Below are 24,458 nucleotides of genomic sequence, written 5' to 3'. Positions count from 1 at the left end.
ACCACTATGCCATCATTTCTTGCGCTTAGTGTCCAAAATGAAAATGTCAGTCATGTAGACGACATTCTGAGATGAAGCTTTAATTACATTGTCAGTGTAACATCCCTTACAAGTGTTACTCAAACGAGACGTTGATGCAGGCGCAAAATACAAACAGGAACACTTTCCATTGCAGCATCACTCCCTTCAACAGGCAACAGCATCGGAGGTCACCGACAATGCCATTTTGGACACAATTTCCACATCACAGACTAAAGCTTTCTGCAATCCCCTCCCCCTAATTCTTCATGCTTCACTTAAACTGCCTTTATGAACTAAAGTCCTCACCCTTCACATCAACTCCTCCACTCACATTTGACACTTATCCCAATTATCAATGAAGGTCTTGTAAGGTTTCTATAACTACTAAGACCCTCTATGACCACTTCCTTGCTTCCCTCCACATTACCATCTCCCTGCCAATCTCCCACCATTCTATCACCACTTTGGTCCAACTCCCTCCCAACACCCTTTCAAACACTCAACTTCCTCTTCACTCGCCCTCCATGACATGACTGACGCAGTTTCTGGCTCAACGATACTGCAACATCTACCTTTACCAACCTCATCACCTTAAAACAACTAACATTGTCACTCCTTCCATGTAAACTCCCCAACCCATGTTCACGACTAGCCTTGATCTTACAATCTCACATGCTCTCACTACTTCCACCATATCATTCCTCGATAAGGTCATTTCTGTTCACTTCCTGTATCACTTGCCACCCACAACCCCCTTCCACGCCCCCAACCCTACCTTCCTCTGTATCCACCCCGGAAAAAACTTTCCCCCAGTCCACTTACAACTGTACTTTCAAAATACCAACCGTTTCTCTCTCTCTCACACTGGCCGTTCCCCTGGTACAACCCTCATCACCACTCCCTTAAGTCCAAGGGATGCAGACTTGAAAGGATAAGGTGGACAACTAGTTCAACTGTTCTTGGCTGTTAAAACTGCTCATTTTTCCACAATCATCCTGGAATACAAAGATAACCTCCGGATTCTTTGCCATACTGCAAACCATCTTCTTAAACCCCTCTTTGCTGTCCCCTCCAACCTCATCTCGCCAACAATAAGTGTAAGGAGCTCATGAACCTTTTTGTCACTAAGATCAAGGCCATTCATTCAGCTGCCTCTGCTGCTTCCCTGCACTTCAACTAGTCCACCTGACCAAACTTCCTCTGAAGATCGCCCCGGGCCTAGCGCTGTACTCACATCTTTCTCTAGTTTCTCTCCTATCTCATCTTGTCCATGAGATCAACCTCTCGCTCCCTCGACCCTATTCCCACTAAATTGATCACCCAAATTCCCTCCTGGTCCCATGTTAGCCGATATTGTAAACAGTTCTCTCTCTTCAGGTGTTGTCGCTCTCTCCTGTAAATCTGTTGTCATCACACCTCTCCTCAAAATCCAAAACTTGGCCCCGCCATCCTTGCAAGCTATCACCCCATCCTCTCCAAAGTCGTTGAACGTGTTATCGCTTCCCACCTTTCCCAGAACTCCATGTTTGACTCCTCAAATAAGGTTTCCGCCCCAGCCACAGGTTTAGTAAGGTTTACCAGCAGTAATAAAGCTGACGAGAAGTGGGGCTTATTAATTATAAATTAATTAGGCAAAATAAACTAATTAACATATTATAAAGATGGCAGGAAGGTGATGTGTTGCGGCTGCAGCAGGTGGGAGCTGGTGGACACTAGTGTGATCCACGGCAAACATGTCTGCAGTATTTGTCTCCAGCTCGAGCAGCTTCGGCTCAGAGTCAATGAGCTGGAGGCCGAGCTACAGATACTGTAATGCATAGGATAGGGTCTTCTGATTTGGTCAGTGATCAAGGACAGAAGAGAGTGACTGCGAGTCAGGCAGGTAAGGGGGCCAAGAAGGTGGGATAGGAGGAGCCTCAGCTCTCGCAATTGAGCAACAAGTTCAAGATCCTTGCAGCTTTGTACGGCTGGAGCTACAGTGTGGATAAACAGACTGACCATGGCACCATGGTACAGGAAGCCATTCAAGTGGGGGTGAGTTAAAAGGAATGCAGAGGTAGTAGGGGACAGTATAGTCAGGGGATAGACACTGTTCTATGCAGCCGAGAGTGAGAATCCAGAAGGCTATGTTGCCAGCCCAGTGCCAAGGTTCAGGACATCTGCTCTGGAGCTACAGTGTGGATAAACAGACTGACCATGGCACCATGGTACAGGAAGCCATTCAAGTGGGGGTGAGTTAAAAGGAATGCAGAGGTAGTAGGGGACAGTATAGTCAGGGGATAGACACTGTTCTATGCAGCCGAGAGTGAGAATCCAGAAGGCTATGTTGCCAGCCCAGTGCCAAGGTTCAGGACATCTGCTCAGGGCTGGAGAGGAATTTGCAGTGGGAGAGGGAGAGTCCAGTTGTCGTGATCCATGGATGTACCAACGACATAGACAGGGCTAGGAAAGGGGTTGTGCATAGTGAGTATGAGGATCTAGGCACGAAATTAAAAAGCAGAATCTCAAAGTTAATAATCTCTGGATTATTACCTGAGCCACGTGCAAATTGGCATAGGGTAAATAAGATTTACAGAGATGAATGCGTGGGAGAAAAGGGTCCTGGTTCGTGGGGCACTGGCATCAGCACTGGGGATAGTGGGAGCTATACCGTTGGGACAGATTTCACCTGAACTGTGCTGGGACCAGTATACTAATGAGCTGTGTAACTAAGGAAGTAGAGAGGGCTTTAAACTAAATAGAGGGGGAAGGGATCATGTAGGGGAATATTGAGTAAATTAAAGGGAAATGACAAGGGAATAGATCAAGGTAGAAATAAAGGTAATGGATAATCAGAGTATGGCAGGAAGGGACGGTGATTGCAAACTTAACAGTGTGCCAGCAGATAGAGCCAGAGTTTACAAAAACAGTAAAAAAAAAAATGAATTAAGGGCATTCACAATAAAACAGATGAATTGGCATCTCAAACAGAAATTTATATATATGACCTGATGGCCATTGCAGAGATGTGGCTACAAGGAAACCAAAGCTGAGACCTCAATATCCAAGGGTACATGGCATTCAGGAAGGACAGGAAGCTGGGAAAAGGTGGTGGGGTAGCTCTGTTAATTAAAGAGGTAATTAATACTGTAGTGAGAGATGACCTTAATTCTAAAGTTCAAGACATAGAATCAGTTTGGGTGGAACTGAGAAACAGCAAGGGGCAGAAAACATTGGTCGGAGTTATTTATAGGCCAAACAGCGGTAGTAATATAAATCACAGTATAAATCAGGAAATTAGAAGTGCGTGCAACAAGGGTAATACAGTAATTATGAGGGATTTCAATCTACATCTTGACTGGGTAAACTTTATTAGTACTAATGTCCTGGAGGATAAATTCTTGGTACACATGTGCGATGGTTTTCTGGAGCAGTACATTGAGGAACCAACTAGGGAACGGGCTGTAGTGCAATGACAAAGGGCTAATTAATAATCTTGTCATAAAGGAGACTTTAGGAAAGAGTGACCATAATATGATTGAACTAAAATAAAAGCAAAATACTGCAGATGCTGGAAATCTGAAATAAAAACAAGAAATGCTGGAAATGCTCAGCAGGTCTGTCAGCATCTGTGGTGAGAGAAGCAGAGTTAACGTTTCAGGTCAGTGATTGAACTACATCACTTTCAAACTTAACGTAAAATTCTATCAGAACTAGGGTTTAAATCTAAGCAAAGAAAGCTATGAAGGTATGAGGGGCAAATTAGCTATGATGGATTGGGAAACTATGTTAAAAAGGTATGATGGTGGACAGGCAATGGCTAACATTTAAAGAACTAATACATAGTTTACAACAAAAATATATTCCTTTAATGCAATAAAAACCCAGGGGAAGTGTTCCAACCGTGGCTAATAAAAGAAATCAAGGATTGTATTAGATCAAAAGAAGAGGTGTATAAAGTTTCCAAAAAAATCGTAAGCCTGAGGATTGGGAGCATTTCAGAATTCTGCAAAAAAGGACCGAGAAAAAGATCAAGGGAAAATAGAATATGAGTAAACTAGTGAGAAACATGAAAATGAACTGTAAAAGCTTCTATAGGTATTTAAAAAGGAAAAGATTAGCAAAAACAAATGTGGGTTCATTGCAAGCAGAGTCAGGAGAATTTATAATGGGGAATAAGGAAATGGCAGAGAAACTAAACAAATATTTTCTGTTTTCACAGTGGAAAATATTAAAAACCTCCCAGAAATAATGGAGAATCAAGGGACTAGTGTAAACGAGGAACTGCAAGATGTTATTAGTAAAAAAATATATACTGGCATGGATTGAGAACTGGGTAACAGACAGTAGGAATAAATGGGTCATTTTCAGGTTGGCAGGCTGTGACTAGCTGGGTACCACAAGGATCAGTGCTTGGGCCCCAGCTATTCACAATTTATATCAATGATTTGGATATGAGGATTAAATGTAATATTTCCAAGTTTGCAGATGACAAAAGAGGTGGAAGTGAGAGTTTTGAGGAGGATGCAAAGACGCTTCAAGGGGATTTGGAGAGGTTAAGCAAGTGGGCAAAAATTTGGCAGGTGGAATACAATGTGGAGAAATACGAGGTTATCCATTTTGGTAGGAAAAACAGAAATACAAAGTATTTCTTAAATGGAGGATGGGAACTATTGACTTCAAAGGACTTGGATGTCCTTGTTCATGAGTCAATGAAAACTAACATGCAGGTACAGCATGCAATTAAGGCGGCAAATGCTATGTTGGCCTTTATTACAAGAAGTTTTGAGCATAGGAGTAAAGATGTCTTACTGCAATTATATAGAACCTTGGTGAGACTGCACCTGGAATATTGTGTAAGTTTTGATCTCCTTACCCAAGGAAAGATATACTTGCCATAGAGGGAGTGCAACAAAGGCTCGCCAAACTAATTCCTAGGATGGAGGGACTGTCCTATGAGAAAAGATTAAATAGACTGGGCCTTTATTCTCTGGAGTTTAGAAGAATGAGAGGCGATCTCATTCAAATATACAAAATTCTTACAGGGCTCGACCAGGTAGATGCAGGATGGATGGGGAGTCTAGAACTGGGGACACGGTCTCAGAATAAGGGCAAGCCATTTAGGACTGAGATGAGGAGGAATTTCTTCACTCAAAGGATGGTGAATCTTTGGAATTCTCTGCCCCTGAGGGCTTTGGAAGCTGAGTCTTTGAGCATGTTCAAGACTGAGATCAAAAGATTTCTACATATTAAAATCAAGGGATACAGGGATAGTGCAGGAAAATGGTGTTGCAGTAGCTCAGCCTTGATTTCATTGAATGATGGAGAGGGCTCGAAGGGCTAAATGGCCTACTCCTGTACCTATTTCTTATGTTCTTCTGTTCACTGTACCGAAACAAATCTCACCAAGGTTCACAAACTATATCCTAAGTGACTGCGACAAAGGTAAACTATCCCTCCTCGACCTGCCTGCAACCTTTGACATAGTTGACCATACCATCCTCTTCCAGCGCCTTCCCACCATCGTCCAGCTGGGTGGGACTGCACTCGCTTGGTTCCATTTTTATCTATATAATCCTAGCCAAAACATCACTTGCAATGGTTTCTCTTCCTGCACCGTTACCTCTGGTATCCCCCAAAGTTCTATCCTTTGACGCCTATCAACATGCTGTCCCTTGGCAACATCATCTGAAAGGACAGCGTTAATTTTGCACATTTGTGCTGGCAACACCCAGCTAGACCTCACCAACACCTCTCTCGACTCCTCCACTATTGCTAAATTATAAGACTGCCTATCCAACATCCAGTACTATGAGCAGAAATTTCCTTCAATTAAATACTGGGAAGACTGAAGCCATTTGTCTTCGGTCCCCACGATAAACTCCGTTCTCCAGCTCCCGACTCCATCCCTCTCCCTGGCAACTGCTTGAGACGCAACCAGACTGTTCGCAACCTTGGCATCACATTTGACCTGGAGATAAGCTTCCAACCAGATATCTGCTCCATCACTAAGACCACCTATTTTCACCTCAGTAACATTTCCCGACTTCACCCGTCTCAGCTCATCTGCTGTTCAAACCCTCATTCATGCCTTCCTATTCCTACGCACTCCTGGCTGGCCTCTCACATTCTACCCTTCGTAAACTTAAAGTCATCCAAAACTCTGTTGCCCATGTCCTTACTCAAACCGTCTCATTCACCTATCACTCCTGACCTCCATTGGCTCCCGGTCAAGCAACGTCCCAATTTTAAAATTTTCATCCTTGTTTTCAAATCCCTCCATGGTCTCGCCCCTCCCTATCTCTGTAATCTCCTCCAGTCCCATAAACCTCCAAGATATCTGCGCTCATCTAATTCTGGCCTCTTGAACAGCCCCGATTTTAATTGTTCCACCATCGGTGGCCATGCCTTCAGCTGCCTGAGCTTTAAGCTCTGGAATTCCCTTCCTAAACCTCTCTACCTCTCTTTCTTCTCTTACAATGCTTCTTAATACCTACCTCTGACAAAGATTTTGGCCATCTGCCCTACTATCGCTTTATGTGGCTTGGTGTCTAATTTTACAATATAACACTCCTGTGAAGCATCTTGGGACGTTTTATTGCATTTAAGGGACTATATAAATATAAGCTGTTGTTGATTCTGCCTGGTATGTCAAACCTTCACATTCTCAAATCTGAGGGCCACAGGTTTTAGTGCATCTTGTGCTCAACTGGTCTGGTCACTCAACACCAGATCTGGCTCAATTACCTCACATGTCAAGATTACAGCCAAATACACTTGCCATCAGATTATCCTGGACTCCTCCTCTTGATAGAAAACAGCCTCATGCCCCTTTCTCTGCCCCTTCAACCCTCACCTCCAACATCAAGTTGAAAGGGATGAAAAGAAACAAAACTGAGTAAGGGCAATGGCATGGAGATGGACTGCAAAGGAGTGTCAAAGGCCAAAGCCTTTTTCTTTTACTTTTGAGCAGGTAAACAGTGACAGTGATGGCAATGGAGGAGCAAAGAAGTAGTTTGGAGTTTGAAAAAAAGAGAGTGTTGGCTAAGTAACTGGTTATGGTAGTGTGGTGAAGGAAGCAAGGAAGTGAACGGAGTTGGCATTATTAATGATAAAAATATTCTTCCACTGACCATCAGCAACACTGAAGCTATCCCGTTTAGCTCAACAAATTGTCACACTATAATCTCCAAATCCATCCTTTCCACAATTGTTCAGTCAAAGTGAACCTCACAACTGTGAATTGAGGACTATTTATCCTATCAACACCACCCATTTCCATCTCTTCAATACTTACCTCACTTCACCACCACTGAAACCCTTTTCCACATCTTTGTTACCTCCATGTTCAACTACTCGGACATGCTCCTCACTGGCGTCCTGCAGTCCTTCATACATAAAGCATACATTTTTGCAGCCTGCATCCTATCCTGTTCCATTATCCCTGTTCTTGCTAACTATTGGTTCCCGAGCTCCTAAAGCATCAAATTCAAGATCATAATGCACATTTACTACTCCCTTCAAAGCCTCATGACTTTCTATCTAACCTTCTCCAACCCTTCATGTCAGTGCATTTCTTTTCCATCATACTAGCTCTGTGGCCTCTTTTGCATTCATTTCCTTCACTCTACTCCACATTCGGTGGCAGAGCTTTCAGCCATCTTGGCTTTAAAGTCTCCATAAAACCCTCAGCCGTATTACTTTTCCTTACCTCTTTCAAAAGCCACCTATAAACCCCATTTCTACAGCCATGGTTTTGGTCACCTTCTCTAAATCCAGCCCCTCCTCATCACTGCCTAGCATCTCTTTGATTTGGATGTTCTATTATGTTGAACAGACTATACAAGTAGTTGTTGAATGGGAAGCAAAATCTTCCAAGTTGTCAGAAGATACCAAAATGGTAAGTGGAGCAAATAATGAGAGAGAATGCAACTAGATTCAGAATTTTTGTGTGACTCTATCAATAGGTGGCTTATGCAGTTTAATGAAATGATGGGCTTGGGAGCAAGAAACTTAGAAGCAGTATGTATTAATGGAAAAAGTAGTACCATATTCTGATCGAAAAAGGAGTTCTGGGGATTATATAGGTAAATCTATGAAACTAGCAAGTGCTCAAAGCTAGCAATTCTCAATACTCTGCAAATATAGACTACAGTAGGAGCCAATTGTAAGTCACCTTTCTTTTACTATTCTATACCCCCAAAACAGTACTGTAAAACATTCTGCAATTATATACAGACAGAAGTATTAAACATCAATACCCTTTATACATTGGTGAAGATGATGGGTGATTCTTCTCTGATACAGCGTTTGACATTTTCCTATGCTGAAACACACATTAACGCAATCTCCCAACACGTTTAGCTGTCAGCCAAGTCACACTATAGCAATAGCTCACTGGCAAAAACCATCTGGCCAGATCCCAAGCAGTACATTACATCAATGACCTACTGTACTCAAAAAGTACATTTTTTAAACATTGAATTTCTGTACTAGATCAGTTACAAATTAAACACAGAGGGGGAATACTACGCAGTCTCTAGCTAGATAGAAGGGGCAGGAGTGGGGGGGGGGGGGGGGGGTGGGAGGAGAGTGAGAGAGCTGGGAAGAGGATTAAATAGTGTCTATTTAAACAAAATCAAGTCAAAAATCCTGGCTATCCTCAGAAAAAGTTAGAGCTTAGTACCTTAAAGAAACATGTTTAAATAAATGCAACTGTCTGGCTCAAGACAATTATTTAAAGCAGTGTCACATATACACCGAAAGATAATGTAACACCGATCCGACCATGGAGGATCCTGTGGTTTAACAATGCTCTTTAGGAAGAGTATTCCCTGGTCTCTTCCCAGGAAATGTGAATAGTGGCACATACTTATATTGGGGGCCAAGGGAGAGAGAAGAGGGAATCAAGGACAGAATAAAATGAAACAGAAATCAATTTTAAAACTTTGATTGAATTAGCACAGTTGACACACTACTGAGCCTATACTTATTCCTATATACTAATTCAGTACTCTAAGAACATTGTGACTGGCTATCTACAAGCAAGAATAGGAACATGCAAGCTCTACCTCAAGGTAATTAAAAGTACTCACCTCTCATCAGATTTTTCACTCCATTACTAGATATTCAGACAGTACAAACATAGTCTACATTGCCCAGTTCCATAAAAATGGACTTGCACTTGTTTATGCAGCCATTATTTTCTGAACTGCTCACACCAATGCACATTAGCTTCTTTTGGTGGGTGGGAGGGTTACACTTTGGACATCAAATCTAAATTTAAAGACATGCCTTTGAATGTTCCCTAAGGTTAACATTAACTGCAGATTACATTGACAGTCAATCTTCTATCAAACTTGACCTGCAGCCTGCAGATACTAGTTTCAATAGTTATTAAATAAACCTACCATGACCATTGAGGACTTGTTTACCCTGTGGTTTTCCTTTCCTAGGTGTTGAATGGCATGAAGATGAAGCATTGTTTGGAAGTGTTTTGACATCTTCATACTCATCGTCCTCTTCTACTTCATCAATGTCATCCTGGGAACTTCCAAAATACATCATGTTGTTCGGCAGGGCAGAAGAGCCTAAGTACATTTAAAGCAAAAAACGTTTTACTTTCCTCTCCTGTATAATTCATATTAAATGGTACCCAAAGAACTATCACCATGTTTGGTGTTACATTACCCAATTAGAGCTGAACTCTCCAATCAATGCATTTCTGTGTAGAATCAAAAGGAGAAACACAGACACCAAGCACAAAACATAGCCTGCCAAGCAAAACAAATCATTTCAGATTAAAAGAAAATATTTATAAATGAAATCAGGCCCAATGACACACAAGAAAGTCATTTTTGCTACATAAGATTGAGAGATTTATGCCAGTGTTTGAGTTAAAATGTCACAAATATACAATTTTTTTCCATAAAAACCATAAATTTGAACCTGAACAAAACCGAATAAATAGCACAGATTCATAGCAACAAGAAACATTTTCATTTGGATTGGGGGCTTCACAAATAGTGAAAGGCTAAGGTTATGATTCATAGAATGCGAGATGAAGGGATGATGCAGGTATGCAGAACAGGGTTATAAACACAAAATAGGTCACTAGAAATGGAAACTGCTCAGACTGGAAAAGAGGCTTTAAGCAGAGCAGCTCTGTGGTCAGTCTTTGGAATCTTTGCTTTCAAAACAAACACAATGACAAAAAGCACAGTAAACAAAATTTCTAAGCTTGATGGTTATACCCAAACAGGATATACGGCAGATAATGAATGGAGAATACAACCAAATTATCGGGACAATTTGGATCTTCAGATATGTAAAAGCAGATGCAATTCATAGGGATAAGAGTAAAGAGTAACAGTAAAATAATTAGTATGGGATCACAGGACCAAAAGAGAAACTTTATGTTAAATGGCTGCTTTCCTGGGATGAAGAGATTGAGGGATATGGTGAAAAGTTAAGTAGGGGAGGTTGATCAAAGGAAAATAATCTGACTTGCTGAGTAAAATAGCATTTTCCTAAAAAGTCTCATTATAGTTTAGACTTCAATAACTTGCATTTATATAGCATCCTTAACATAGTAAAACATCCAAAGGCACTTATCAGGAAAGAATTTTATGGGTATGGTAGCATCGTGGTTGTGTTACTGGACTAGTAATTCAAAGGCCTGGACTAAGGATCTGGAGACAGGCGTTCAAATCCCGATACAACATATGGGGAATTTAAATAAAGTCTTGAATAAAAAGCTAGTTATCAGTAATGGCGATGGCTGTTAAAAATCCATCTGGTTCATTAATGTCCTTTAGGAAAGGAAATCTGTTGTCCATACACACTCTATGTGTGACTCCAGAACCACAACAATGTGGATCAGTCTCAACTGCCCTCTGAAATGGCCCAGCAAGCCACCCAACGGTATCAAAACCACCTCAAAAACCAGACAGACCATCCGGCTAGAATCCAGGCACTGGACATGACAAAGGCACATCCTGCCCAACCAACCCTGCAAAGTCCTCCTCAAAAATGACTGGGGACTTGTGCCAAAATTGGGAGATCTGCCCCACAGGCTAATCAAACAACAGCCTGACATAGTCCTATGCAAAGAATCATAACTTCCAGTCATCGCCCCAGACGCCACCATCACCATCCCTGGGCATGTAGTGTACCAATAGCAGGATAACTCCACCAGAAGTGGCAGCACAGAGGGTATACAGTCAGGAGAGTTGCCCTGGGAATCCTCATCAACAACTCTGGACCCCATGAAGTCTCTTAGCATCAGGTCAAACATGGGCAAGGAAAGCTCCAGATGATTACAATCTACTGCCCTCCTCAGCTGATGAATCAGTAGCCCTCCATGTTGAACAATAGTTGAAGAAGCACTGAGGGTAGCTGGGGCACAGAATGGACTCTGGGTGGGGTCTTCACTGTCCATCACCAAGAGTGGCTCAGTAGTGCCACAACTAACCAAGCTGGCAGAGTCCAGAAGGACATAGCTGCCAGACCCAGCCTGCGGCAGGTGGTGAGAGAACCAACATGAGGGAAAAACCTACTTGGCCTCATCCTCACCAATATACTTCTCCTGATAATGACAGCATTGATAGATGCGACCACCGCACAAAGTCCTTGTGGAGAGGAGGACCCGTATTCACAATGCGGACACCCTCCATTGTATTGCATGACACTACCATATTAAATGAGACAGATCCAGAATAGATCTTGCAGCTCAAAACAGGGCATTCATGAGGTGCGGTGAACCATCAGCAGCAGCAGCATTGTATTCAACTACAATTTGTATTCTCATGGCCCAGCATATCCTCTACGATTACCATCAAACCAAAGGATCAACCTTGACTCAATGAGGAGTGCAGGAGAGCATGCCAGCAGCAGCACCAGGCATACCTAAAAATGAGGTGCCAACGTAGTGAAGCGACAACACAGGACCACATGCAGGCTAAACAGGAGAAGCAGCATGCATTGGGGCTAAGCAATCCTGCAACCAACAGATCAGACCAAAGCTCTGCAGTCCTGCCAAATCCAGCTGTGAATGTTGGTGGACAATTAAACAACTAACAAGAGGAGGATACTCTGCAAACATCCCCATCCTCAATAATGGCAGACCCCGCATCTTTTTTTATTTGTTCATGGGATGTGGGCGTCTCTGGCTAGGCCAGCATTTATTGCCCATCCCCAATTGCCCTTGAGAAGGCGGTGGTGAGCTGCCTTCTTAAACCGCTGCAGTCCTTGGGGTGTAGGTACACCCACAGTGCTGTTAGCAAGGGAGTTCCAGGATGGTGTGTGCCTTGGAAGGGAACTTGCAGGTGGTGGTGTTCCCATGCATCCGCTGCCCTTGTCCTTCTAAGTGGTAAAGGTGACAAGTTTGGAAGGTGCTGTCGAATGAGCCTTAGTGAGTTGCTGCAGTGCATCTTGTAGATGGTACACACTGTTGCCACTGTGCATCAATGGTGTATGGGGTGCCAATCAAGTGGGCTGCTTTGCCCTGGATGATGTCAAGTTTCTTGTGTTGCTGGAGCTGCACCCATCCAGGCAAGTGGACAGTATTCCATCATACTCCTGACTTGCGCCTTGTAGGTGGTGGACAGGCATTGGGGAGTCAGGGAGAGAGTTACTCACTGCAGAATTCCTAACCTCTGACCTGTTCTTGTAATATTTGTGTGGCTCGTCCAGTTTAGTTTCTGGTCAATAGTAACCCCCAGGATGTAGATAGTGGGGGTTCATCGACGGTAATGCCATTAAACATCAAGCGGAGATGGTTAGATTCTCTCTTGTTTGAGATGGTCATTGCCTGGCACTTGTGTGGCGCAAATATTACTTGCCACTTATCAGCCCAAGCTTGGATGTTGTCCAGGTCTTGCTGCATCTGGACATGGACTGTTTCAGTATCTGAGTCGTCGCAAATGGTGCTGAACATTGTGCAATCAGCAGTGCCCATCCCTCGTCTGACCTTATGATGGAGGGAAGGTCATTGATGAAGCAGCTGAAGATGTTTGGGCCTAGCACACTACCCTGAGGAACTCCTGCAGTGATGTCCTGGAGCTGAGATGATTGACATCCAACAATCACAACCATCTTCCTTTGTGCTAGGTATGACTCCAACCAGTGGAGGGTTTTCCCCGATTCCCACTGACTCCAGTTTTGCTAGAGCTCCTTAATGCCATACTCGGTCAAATGCTATATTGATGTCAAGGGTGGCCATTCTCACCCCACCTCTGGAGTTCAGCTCTTTTGTCCATGTTTGAACAAAGGCTGTAATGAGGTTACGAGCTGAGTGGCCCTAGCGGGACCCAAACGGAGCGTCAGCGAGCAGGTTATTGCTGAGCAAGAGCCGTTTGATAGCACTGTCGACGACCGTGTACTGGAACAGCTTGGTGAAGGGCATGGCTAGTTCTGGACCAAAAGTCTTCAGTATTATTACCGGAGTGTTGTCAGGGCCTGGAGCCTTTGCAGTATCTTCTGCCTTCAGCCGTTTCTTGATATCACGTAGAGGGAATCAGATTGGCTGAAGACTGGCATCTGTGGTGGTGGGGACCTCAGGAGGAGGCCGAGATGTAAAGGCCTGCTACCTGACCTGAACTAGACGGGACCCGACGATATGTGTCGGGTTCAGGTCAGGTCGGGCCCCTCATCCGGGTCCGGCTTTCAGGCTTGAGTCGGGTCAGGCCAGGTCAGACACATACGGTAAAGTGCTCTACTGGTAGGTACTGAAATTTTTTTTTTAAACTTCTGAGCTGGGATGAAATTGAGTCTGTGCAATGAGCAAGTGACATCACTATGACGTCATCAACAGGAAGCTGCAGCTTCTGAGTCTGAAGGTAAGTAAAGGGATGGTCGGGTCGAGTTCAGGGCAAAATCGGAGGGACTCGGGCCCGCTGTAGTTCGGTCGGGTTTCTTTCCCCAACCTGAGCAGGCCTTTACTGAGATGGATCATCCACTTGGCACTTCTGACTGAAAATGGACACAAACGCTTCAGCCTTGTCTTTTGCACTGATGTGCTGGGCTCCCCCATTGTTGAGGATGGGGATATATGTGTGAGTGCAAAAGACAAGGATGAAGCATTTGCAACCATTAAGTGGATGACCCATATCAGCCTTCTCCTGAGCTCCGTACCATCACAGAAGTCAATTCTATTCGCTCCACATCGTATCAAGAAATGGCTGAGCTCACTGGATACAGTAAAGGCTTTGGGCCCCAACAACATCCTGACTATAGTGTTGAAGACTTGTGCTCCAGAACTAGCCTTGCATCTGGTCAAAGTGGAAAATTGCCCAGCTATGCCCTTTCCATAAGAAGCAGGAAAAATTCAACCTGGCCAATCAGTCTATTCTCAATCAGCAGCAAAGTGATGAAAGGTGTCACTGATAGTACTATCAAGCAGCACTTACTCAGCAATAACCTGCTCACCGATGCTCAGTTTGGGTTCCACCAGGACTACCCAGCTCCGGACCTTATTATTGGCCTTGGTCCAAACATGAACAAAAGAACAGAATTACACACGTCAAGTGAGAGTGAATACCCTTGCCATAAAGGCAGCATTTAAACAAGTGTGGCATTAAGGAACACTTGTCCTGTGTAATTGGAAATCAATGGGAATCACGGAAAAAACTCTTCACTGGTTGGAGTCATACATAATACAAAGGAAGATGGCTGTGGTTGTTGGGAGGTCAATCATCTCAGTCCCAGGGCGTCACTGCAGAAGTTCCTCAGGGTCGTGTCATAGGCCCAACAATCTTCAGCTGCTTCATCAATGACCTTCCCTCCAACACAAGATCAGAAGTGGGTACATTCACTGATAATTGCACAGCGTTCAGTTCCATTCGCAACTCTTCAGACAATGAAGCAGTCCGTGCCCGCATGCAGCAGGACCTGGATAACATCCAGGCTTGGGCTGATAAGTGACAAGTAGCATTCCTGCCGGACAAGTGCCAGGCAATAACCATCTCCTACTTGAGGGTCTAACCACCAGCATCTAATTGTCTGCCATTGACCAGAAACTCAGTTAGATCAGCCACATAAATACTTGGGCTACTACAGCAGGTCAGAGGTATTCTGATTCCCCAAAGCCAGTCCACCAGTGTCACAGTGGGTGACTTACCTGACTCCCCAAAGCCTGTCCACCATCTACAAGGCACAAGTCAGGAATGTGACAGAATGCTCTCCACTTGCCTGGGTGAATGCAGCTCCAACACCACTCACAAAGCTTAACACCATCCAGGACAAAGCAACCCACTTGAGTGGCACCTCATCCACCATCATAAACATCCACGCTCTCCACCATCTACAAGGTGCATTGCAGCAACTTGCTGCGGCTTCTTTGATGGCACTTCTCAAATCCACGACCTCTACCATCTAAAAGACCTAGGGGGGCAGCAAGTTCATGGAAACGCTACCAACTGCAAGCTCCTCTCCAAGTCACACAACCTTCTTTTGTCGTCATTGGGTCAAAACGCCGGGAACTTCCTACCTAACAGCACTATGTGTATATCTTCACCACATGAACTGCAACAGTTCAAGAAGGCAGTTCACAACCACCTTCTCAAAGGCAATTAGGGATAGGCCTTGCCAGTGATACCCACTTCCCATTAACGAATAAAAAAAAGTGGTCAACAAAATTTGACGCCAAGCCACAAAGATATTAGGGCAGCTGACCAAATGTTTGGTCAAAGAGGTAGGCTTTAAAGGAACATCTTAAAGGAGGAGAGAAATGTAGATGCCTGGAGATGTTTAGGGAGCGAATTCCAAAGCTTAGCACCCAGGCAGCTGAAGGCACAGCCACCAATCATGGAGCAATGAAAATCAGCAATGTGAAAGCAGTCAGAATTGGAGGAGTGCAGAGATCTCAGAGACTTCACTGTTAATTCCACAAAATCAAGATGATGAGTTATTTAATAAAATTACCTTTCTCTCCCTTCTAAACTAAACTAGGAACATTTAGGAAATGAAATACAATATTTTGGCAGGAGGGATTTGGGGGTAGACAGAATTTACTTTCAACGTATAAAATTATTTTTTACCTCTCTATCTGGGCAAGGTCATTAAAAAAATTTTTTTAGCCTTCCTGTAGTGTTCTGAAGATTTCATTCTTTTCTCCTCCCCATATAGAGCCATCATTGCAAGTCTGCGCAGTCAGCAGAAAGTTGCTAAACTCTTTTCAGCCATGGCCCCTAGTTCCAAGGATTTCCATAGAAAATCTCACAAATTGGCATTCATTCCACTCTCACATTGACTGGGAGACAGCCGAGCTAGGAAACTTCACAACTGGCATCGTATAAAACAATGATCTGACCAGCATCCAGAAATAGAATGGATGCTGATTTTATAATAATTGCAGCTGATTAACTCCTTGCTCAGCAGGCAGAAAGAAGGGAGGGCAAATAAGTTAAACTTCAAAATCTCCAACAAAATAGGCTCATCATCTTTTACTATCAGTTTTGTTTGGGGAGGGGAAGAGCACTGTTCGGAGTGTTGATTTGGAATTACTTCACATTGGCTATACTCCCATACGTACAAATTGACAGAAAAGAGTATAGAAAGCCAAATACAAACCCCCCCCCCCCCCCCCACCTTTTCATATTATAGAAGATTGTTACTTTGTAAATATACAACAAAAATAACATTACTGCTCCATAAAGATCAACAGAGAAATCACAGGGACCTCACCTGGTGTCCTTCATTGTAAAAGCTTGTACTTTGTGACAATATATTGTATATATAAAATCCATAAGTGCGTCCCCAGTCTTCAATTTCAAAATACACTGTCAACTGATATTTATGAAAAAATCTATTTGCAAATGTCCAGATATACCTGGAATGCATGTTATGCCACTAGGAGACTAAATGTTACATAATATTAAACCCAAAACTAATGTCTGACATTGTACACTAGAGCTGGTAGTCTGGACACATGTCCACTGCATGCATTAGCAATGTTATTGCTGCCATAAGCATATCCAGTCAGCAACTAAACCATTTAAAACTGATCTTCCAATCTTTAAGAATTTCAGCCCTGTAAATAAATCGTGAGCATGTTTTTTGCAAACCACAACTTAATTTCACTCACTTGATGTGGCCCAAATGCTCTCCCCCGAATAAAATACTGACCAATGAAAGCACGATGAAAAGATGAGATAATTTTAACATAGCTCAATAAAGTTCATTGAAAGGTCAGCAGTCTGAAACATGAACTATTTGTCTTTCCGATACGGTCTGGCCTGGTGCACGTTTCTAGCATTTTCTGTTTTTATATCACATTTCCAGTATCTGCAGTCTTTTGCTTCTCGTTCAATATATGCTGTGCATACCATGAGAAGCAGAATTAGCATCAGATGAGTGTGGTCAGATGTGGTACTGATAATTGACAATTTCAACATCTAGCTCATAATGATTGCCACCACAATGGATTTCCTGCAGAGATCCTTTTTTGTCCCTCCCATCCAATCTAAAAAGTCTTCTTGGCCACTTGAACCCTACCCCAGTCCACTCAAGTTGTCCACCATTAGTCATCTTGTTCTTGCTCTCTTGGCTTACTGTTGAGAACAAGGGTCCTAATTTACTTTTAGCTTTTTAAAAACACAACCCTTTTGACCACAAACAATTCTCACTAGCTCAGTCTCAATGCCTTCTGTTGTCTACAGTTGTGCCCTAACTCTGCTCTAAATCCTTTGGTCGTTCCTCATAGATTGAGGGATGCAGCCCAGGGTATGAATAGGAAGCTTTTGGATGGAAAATTCATTAAAGTACAGCAATCTATTAGACCAGCATTTGAAAACAGTAGATGGCGTAGACCATCTCCACTCCCAAGAAGCCGTGGTCCTCCTAGGTGGATTCAAGGAGGAATGAGAGGTTCACCCCAAAAAGGTGGGCATGATGAGCGGTTTCAGGAGAAGAAACAGTGCTACCTTAAGAGGACGGTACCACCATCGAAAAGGCTCTTTCCTTCAACGACACTGCCAAGGGCAGATATTAGGGGTGGGGGGGGTGGGGGGGGGGGGGGGGGGGGGGTGGAAGAAGTCGCTCAAGAGGACCTTCCTCACGCAAAAGGGATGGTTATGGTTCACTTCCATCCCACAAAGAGATGACAGACCAACCAGAAGAATTGAAAGATCAAGAGAATCAGCTAGCAGAGAGAGCTGATGAACCAGTGGCACGACCAATAGATAACCCAGACGACAGTGAACATGAGTCATCTGATAGTTCATCTCACACCAAGAAAAGTGAGGAAGAACTGAAAGACTCAATACCCCAAAAAAGTGAAAGAACACCACACTATGGCAGAGTCATGAGAACCCCACAGCGTTTCAGACCTGATGAAGGAAGTCAGAGACTTGGGGGGAGATGTAGTATAATGTACATAAGGTGTTGCTGGGTAGATGCTGTATATAGACCTTAAGCATCATCACAGGGGGTGAGGTCACAAATCTGTGCCTCGTGCTGCTCAGTGTTCACACTGATACCCTAGTAAGAAAACCCCTGTAAATAAACTGTTACTTTGACCCAGAGTCTACTTTCTTCATTCAATACTAAACGCACACTGACAAGATAGTACTGCAATAAGTAACATTTTTCCTTCCTAGCCCAATGATCTTGAAGCCAATTGGAGACTTAGAGATGTACCTATTACCTGTAGACCAGTGTTGTCCCAAAACATTAATCCACATGTGGATAACTGGGCATCCAGGTGTGGATAATTGCATTTCTGATTAGCAAACAAAAGTGATAGACGCCATCATTGGGCATATGACCTCTGTACTCCGTTGCATGACGTATGCATGTGTACTCTAATCTTTTTTGTGCATGTTAGTAAATTAGTAAAATGAAAAGCAGGGCATGCTTTTGATTGTTGAGTGCTTCACTTCCAGGATTAGGCACCAACATGCTTCACCACAGACAATCTGACAAAATTATTGACTCAGTCACGGACATGGGGGCGAATAATCAGTATATATCCAATCCAATGCCATCAAAACACATTTCTCCCTCTAAATAAAGTAGCTAAGCATACAAATATCAATGGAGAGCAGCACAACTGTTTGCTTGCTAGCTAGCTAATAATAGTATGTGCCATGCCACTGCAAATTACTTTTGCTGCTAGGTTATTTTAAAACACAAGGTTAAAGGCTTGAAGCAGGGGTGCCCAACATTTTCACGTGGGGGGGGGCCACATTACAATTTTTGTCTTTCACAGCGGGCCAGTGAGACAATTTCGGAAAGATAAAGGCATTAAAAATGAATCTATTAATCAAAACAACAAAAAATGCGCATTTTTGTGAAGAAGCTTTAAATGAGAAGACTAATTTACTGACTTACTTTCTGGTCACTATGTTGGACACTGATTTAGTGAGACACCCGGCTTTCTTTGCTTGTACACGTAGTCAATGTTTCCCTGCACACGTCTTGTAGCGATGCAGAGTATTCCAGATAGATGTCTATTGTCAGGAGTGATCTTGATTGCTCTCTCTCCCACTTCCCTCTCTGACTCTCTCCGTGTGTTGCTCTCTCCCCCTCCCTCGTTCCCCCCCTTGCTCTCTGCCTGACTCTCAATATCTCTCTCTCTGCCCCCCTCCCTCCTTGCACCTCCCTTCCTCTCCCTCCCTGTCCCCACCCCTCTCTCTCCCTCCCCTTCAATAGTTGCAGCAAGCAGGAACTCTGAACTTTGTGATTGCTGCGATTTTTTGAAAACGGACCAGTCAGTTTCACAGCTGACATGTGTTTAGAGCGGGAACGGCACTTCCAATTTGGACAAGTCGGGCTTTTTAAAAAGTTCGGAACCCGCCAGAAAACCGTCTGAATTGGAAGCACTGGTCCCGCTCTAAACACGTGTCAGTCGCGATTTTTATTAAAAACTGATTGGTTGAAAGAAGGAGCCCATGGAAAATTTCTCGTCCCTGAAATTACCCGTCACAGACCCCAAACTTTTTACCACGGACACTGGTGTCTGTTTACGGGCGCATTGCCGAGCCCTGCTCATTCCCTTGGTTACTGAAAACTGGTAGATGTTAAGTAAATATACAACTGTGAAATACATATAGTTTATTGTGCGAGTGTATGTATGCTGTTTTCTACTAAAATTAGTGCATGTGGCTAAAACAATGTTGTTGTAGTCAGATCTGTGACTAGTCAATGAAATTTTACTGGAAAACACTGCTGTGGAGTAGTCACTTTCAATGTCAAGACAATGTGGAGAAGCAATTAAAAAGGCAATGAGAATGTAGGTTATATAGCCAGAACAGCAGAGCACAAGTCTATAAAGCTGAAGCTATATAATGCACTGATTGATCAGACTTGGATTACAGCCACGCAATTCAAAAAAGACAAATATATGTAGAGGGTGCAGAGAACAACAAATGTAAAGGAGAAAAAGAAATTAACAAGAGGGCCTTATTGAAAATATTAAAGTGCTATAAATAAGTTATCATAGAAACTGTAGCCAGAATGAGGCTATTCAACCCATCTTGCCTGCTTTTTGGCCTGTGCTAGTGCTAGCTCTTCAACTGGCACTATCCGCTTTAATCAGAATTCCTTGTTTTTTTTTCAAACCCAAAATATTATGGTAAGTCAGGTGAGAGGAAACAATTTAAATATGTTTCACTGAAAAAAATGGCTCACTCAAAAGATGATAAATGTTTCAAATAATCTGATGGGTATGGGAAAAAGACATTAGGAGCAATTAGAATTTAGTTGGATATGCGACTGGGTGAAATTGGCCCTCCAGGACTTAACTCAATGGGCGAATGGCCTTTCTTCATTCCTCACCTTTCTGCTTTGGATACCACCACTTAAATACTTCAATGGAATGAAAACTATAGGGTTGTCATTATGCACAAGTTTTATCATGACACGTTACAACTTTGACACTGTGGTTCTAAACATCACGTAGTCCAAAATGTATTCAGTTCTGCGGCCACTTCTTTTCACTGTGTGTATCAATATTTTAAATATAGGCCTAGAAGGACTGGTGTTGAAATTTGCAGGCAACACCAAAATTCTTTGGAAGAGTGTAGGAAGCAGCAAAGGGATATGGATAAGATGGGGAGAATGAGCTAAAAAGTTGCAGATGAAATTCGATTTCAGTAAGTGTGAAGTGATACATTTTTCTATTCCGAATGGAAGTAGGCTCAATGCTGCACAAGAGCAGAGGGATTTGGGGGTACAGGTTTACAGGCCATTAAATGTAGCATCTCAGGTTTATAAAGTGTGCGAAAAAAAGGTAATGAATTTCTAAGTTTTATCACGAGGTATAGCATATAAAATGTAAGAGGTAATGATGATCTTGTATAAAACCTCCAAGACCTTCATTACAGTACTTTGTGTAACACTGGATTCCACACAATAGGAATAATACTGAGGCTTTAGGGATGGTACAGTAGGATGCTGTTTGTTATGAGGAAACACAGATGAAGAAAGATTTGAATAATTGGAGCTTTTTTCATTAGAAGAATGCACATTATGGGACAATGTAAAAATAGTGAAAGAATGGGACAGGGTAAATAGAAGCAAATTGTTTCTACTAATTGAGGGATCTGGAATGAGGGGCCAATAGCTATTGTACTAAATGTAAGAAATTTTGAAAAGAGAGAAAGAAAAACAGAGTTGTGAGATTGCAGAACTCACTTCTATAGTTTGTAAGTGAGGCAAAAACTATGCCAACATTAAAGATTAGATTGGATGGTTGGATGAAGGAAATGATAAAGTGATAAGGGATATGGGAATAGGGTAGGCAAATGTGATTATCCATTTTGTAACTTCTTGCTATTTTTATATACAATGATGATCACTACAGCCATATCTAGAGAGTGTTTCTAAATATTTTTAAAATCAATGCTTTTGTAGCCTAGTAACAGTACAGTATATTCAAGTTCAGCCAGGAAAGCATCACAGTTGGCTTTTTGGCGTCATCTCTGAAAACCATATTCGCAAGTGAAAAATAACTTTTTGTCTCTTACAGAACATTCCCAATATGGTCTGTTCAATTACTTATTATGAGGTCCATGTGAATTACTCTGTACAACAGCACACCCACATTAAAGGCCATTTCCCATGTTTATAGCATCTTTGCAACACAAAGCATGCATCACTCTACAAATGTTTGGGTTTTGTGAGAGTCTGGGGACTGGAAACATCTCTTTATGCACCATTTCTGCAGAACCCATTACAAGATCTCAAAACAAAGACCACATTCTTAAAGAAAAACTTACAGATTATATGACAGGAATGAGTCAAATATGGTTGCAAATGAAATCAAGTTTTACATTTGAAGGGCTTTTTAACACTGAAGAACACATTTAACTATTTTTGGAAACAGCTAGCTATTTACAGTTGCTCTATACAACTTGATGTGGATACTCTGCACAACTCTTCACATCAAATCCCCAATACTTTCTGGTACTGTTCAGACTCTTCTCCCTCCTCCTCCTTACACCAACCCGCCCCCACCACCATCATTTGCATCTCATCTTCATGGCAAAATAACACTTGCCATTAGCAGATATTCTTCATGAACTGAACTCTGGTTCTCTACTATACCAATTAATAGGTTAGCATGCCCTAGTTTAACAATTAACCCTAAGATCATGTTGTATAAATCACTGGAAATCACATGGGCTTCTCCCACGCTTTTCTGTCCCTTCTTAAAGATGGAACCTAACACTTCATTAGACCAATGTACATCATTAAAACTACTTGGATACATCGACCTACAGATTAAATACATAGCAACCAAATGATAGCTAAATATCGAAAACACACAATGTTTAAAACACTTCTTAGAGTCTATTAAAAACTTTTGGATAGATTAATCATCAACTTATAGTTATATACCATCTTTAACGTAACAAAATGTCCAAAAGTGCTTCACAGGAGCATTATAAAAACAAAATATGGCACCGGGCCAAAAAAAGAGATATTAGGGCAGAACACCTTAAGCTTAGTCAAAGAGGTAGGTTTTAAGCAGCGTCTTAAAGTAGGAAAGAGGGGTAAAGAGGTGGAGAAACTTAGGGAGGGAATTCCAGAGCTTAGCGGCTAGGCAGCTGAAGGCACGGGAACCAATGGTGAAGCAATTAAAAAATCAGGGTTGCTCAAAAAGCTGGAATGAGAGGAGCGCAGATATCTCGGAGGGTTGTAGAACTGGAGGAGATTACAGAGGTACAGAGGGATCAGGCCATGGAATGATTTGAAAACAAGGATGAGAATTTTAAAATCAAGGTGTTGCTGAGCCAGGAGCCAGTGTAGTTCAGCGAGCACAGGGGCAAAAGGTGAACAGAATTTGGTGAGAGTTAGGACACAGGCAGCAGAGCTTTGGATGACCTCAATCTTACAGGATAAAATGTGGGAGACCAGCCAGGAGTGCATTAAAATAGCCAAGTCTGGAGGTAACAAAGGCATGGATGAGGGTTTCAGCAGCAGATGAGCTGAGGCAGGGCAGAGACAGGCAACGTTATGGAGGATACCCAATGGGAAGAGAAGCCACTGATGGTGATTCTCTGGCTACAATTAGATAGACTGGAACCAGGCGAGTGCAGTCCCACCCAACTAGACGACAATGGCGAGGCGTTGGAGGAGGATGGTGTGATCAATTAATTCAAAGGCTGCAGACAGGTCGAGAAGGACGAGGAGTGATAGTATGGCTTGTGTCACAGTCACACAGTATGTAATTTGTGACTTTGATAAGAGCCATTTTGGCATTGTGGCAGGGACAGAAAACTCATAAGTATTCAAACATGGAGTTCTGGGAAAGATGGACTCAAATATGGGAAGCAACAACGGTTTAAGGACTTTGGAGAGGAAAGGAAGGTTGTAGATGAGGTGGTAGTTTGCAAGGATGGTGGGATCAAGGTTGTTTTTCTAAGGAGAGGGGTAATGATGGCTGATTTAAAGGAGAGAGGACCTGATCCTGTGGGGAACCATTAACTTCTGTCAGCTAATATGGCCACCATGAAGGAAAGTTGGGTGGTCAGCATCCATAGGGAATAGGGTCAAGGGAGTAGGAGGTAAGGCTCACGGACTATGAGCTTAGAGGGGTTTTTTTTTTATATTAGTTCCTGAGATGTGAGCATTGCCTGCAAGGCAAGGATTGGTTGCTCATCCCTAATTGTCCTTAAGAAGATGGTGGTGAGTTGCCTTCTTAAACCGCTGCAGTCCATGTGACATAGGTACACCAAGAGTGCTGTTAGGGAGGCAGTTCGAGGTTTTTGACCCAGCGACAGTGAAGGAACAGTGATATAGTTCCAAGTCAGGATGCCGTGTGGCTTGGAGGGGAATTTGCAGGTGGTGGTGTTCCTATGCGTCTGCTGCCCTTGCTCTTTTGGGTGGTAGAGGTCATGAGTTTGGAAGGTGCTGTCGAAGGAGATTTGGCAAGTTGCTGCAGTGCATTGGATAGCTGCCACTGTGCGCTGGTGGTCAAGGGAGTGAATGTTTAAAATGGTTGATGGAGTGCCAAT

The 24,458-nt window shown here is 42.9% G+C and overlaps 1 protein-coding gene across 6 annotated transcripts in view; it reads right to left on the bottom strand.

Annotated features, from left to right (window-relative positions):
- The window catches only part of jarid2b (jumonji and AT-rich interaction domain containing 2b), a 411,686-nt gene that overhangs the window by 100,631 nt on the left and 286,597 nt on the right, over positions 1 to 24,458 (bottom strand). For 5 of the 6 annotated variants that reach the window (XM_068057714.1, XM_068057739.1, XM_068057720.1 and 2 more), the window contains one exon: positions 9,411 to 9,590. In XM_068057714.1, the coding sequence (XP_067913815.1) occupies positions 9,411 to 9,590 (180 nt within the window). Of the gene's footprint in view, positions 1 to 9,095; positions 9,228 to 9,410; positions 9,591 to 24,458 lie in introns of those variants that run through there. The other variant, XM_068057747.1, reaches the window with a different exon arrangement.

This window comes from Heterodontus francisci, chromosome 2 (assembly GCF_036365525.1).
Source record: "Heterodontus francisci isolate sHetFra1 chromosome 2, sHetFra1.hap1, whole genome shotgun sequence".
Classification (NCBI taxonomy): Eukaryota; Metazoa; Chordata; class Chondrichthyes; order Heterodontiformes; family Heterodontidae; genus Heterodontus; species Heterodontus francisci.
Note: the sequence above shows the minus strand (reverse complement) of the source record. Positions and strands in the feature narration are given on the sequence as shown.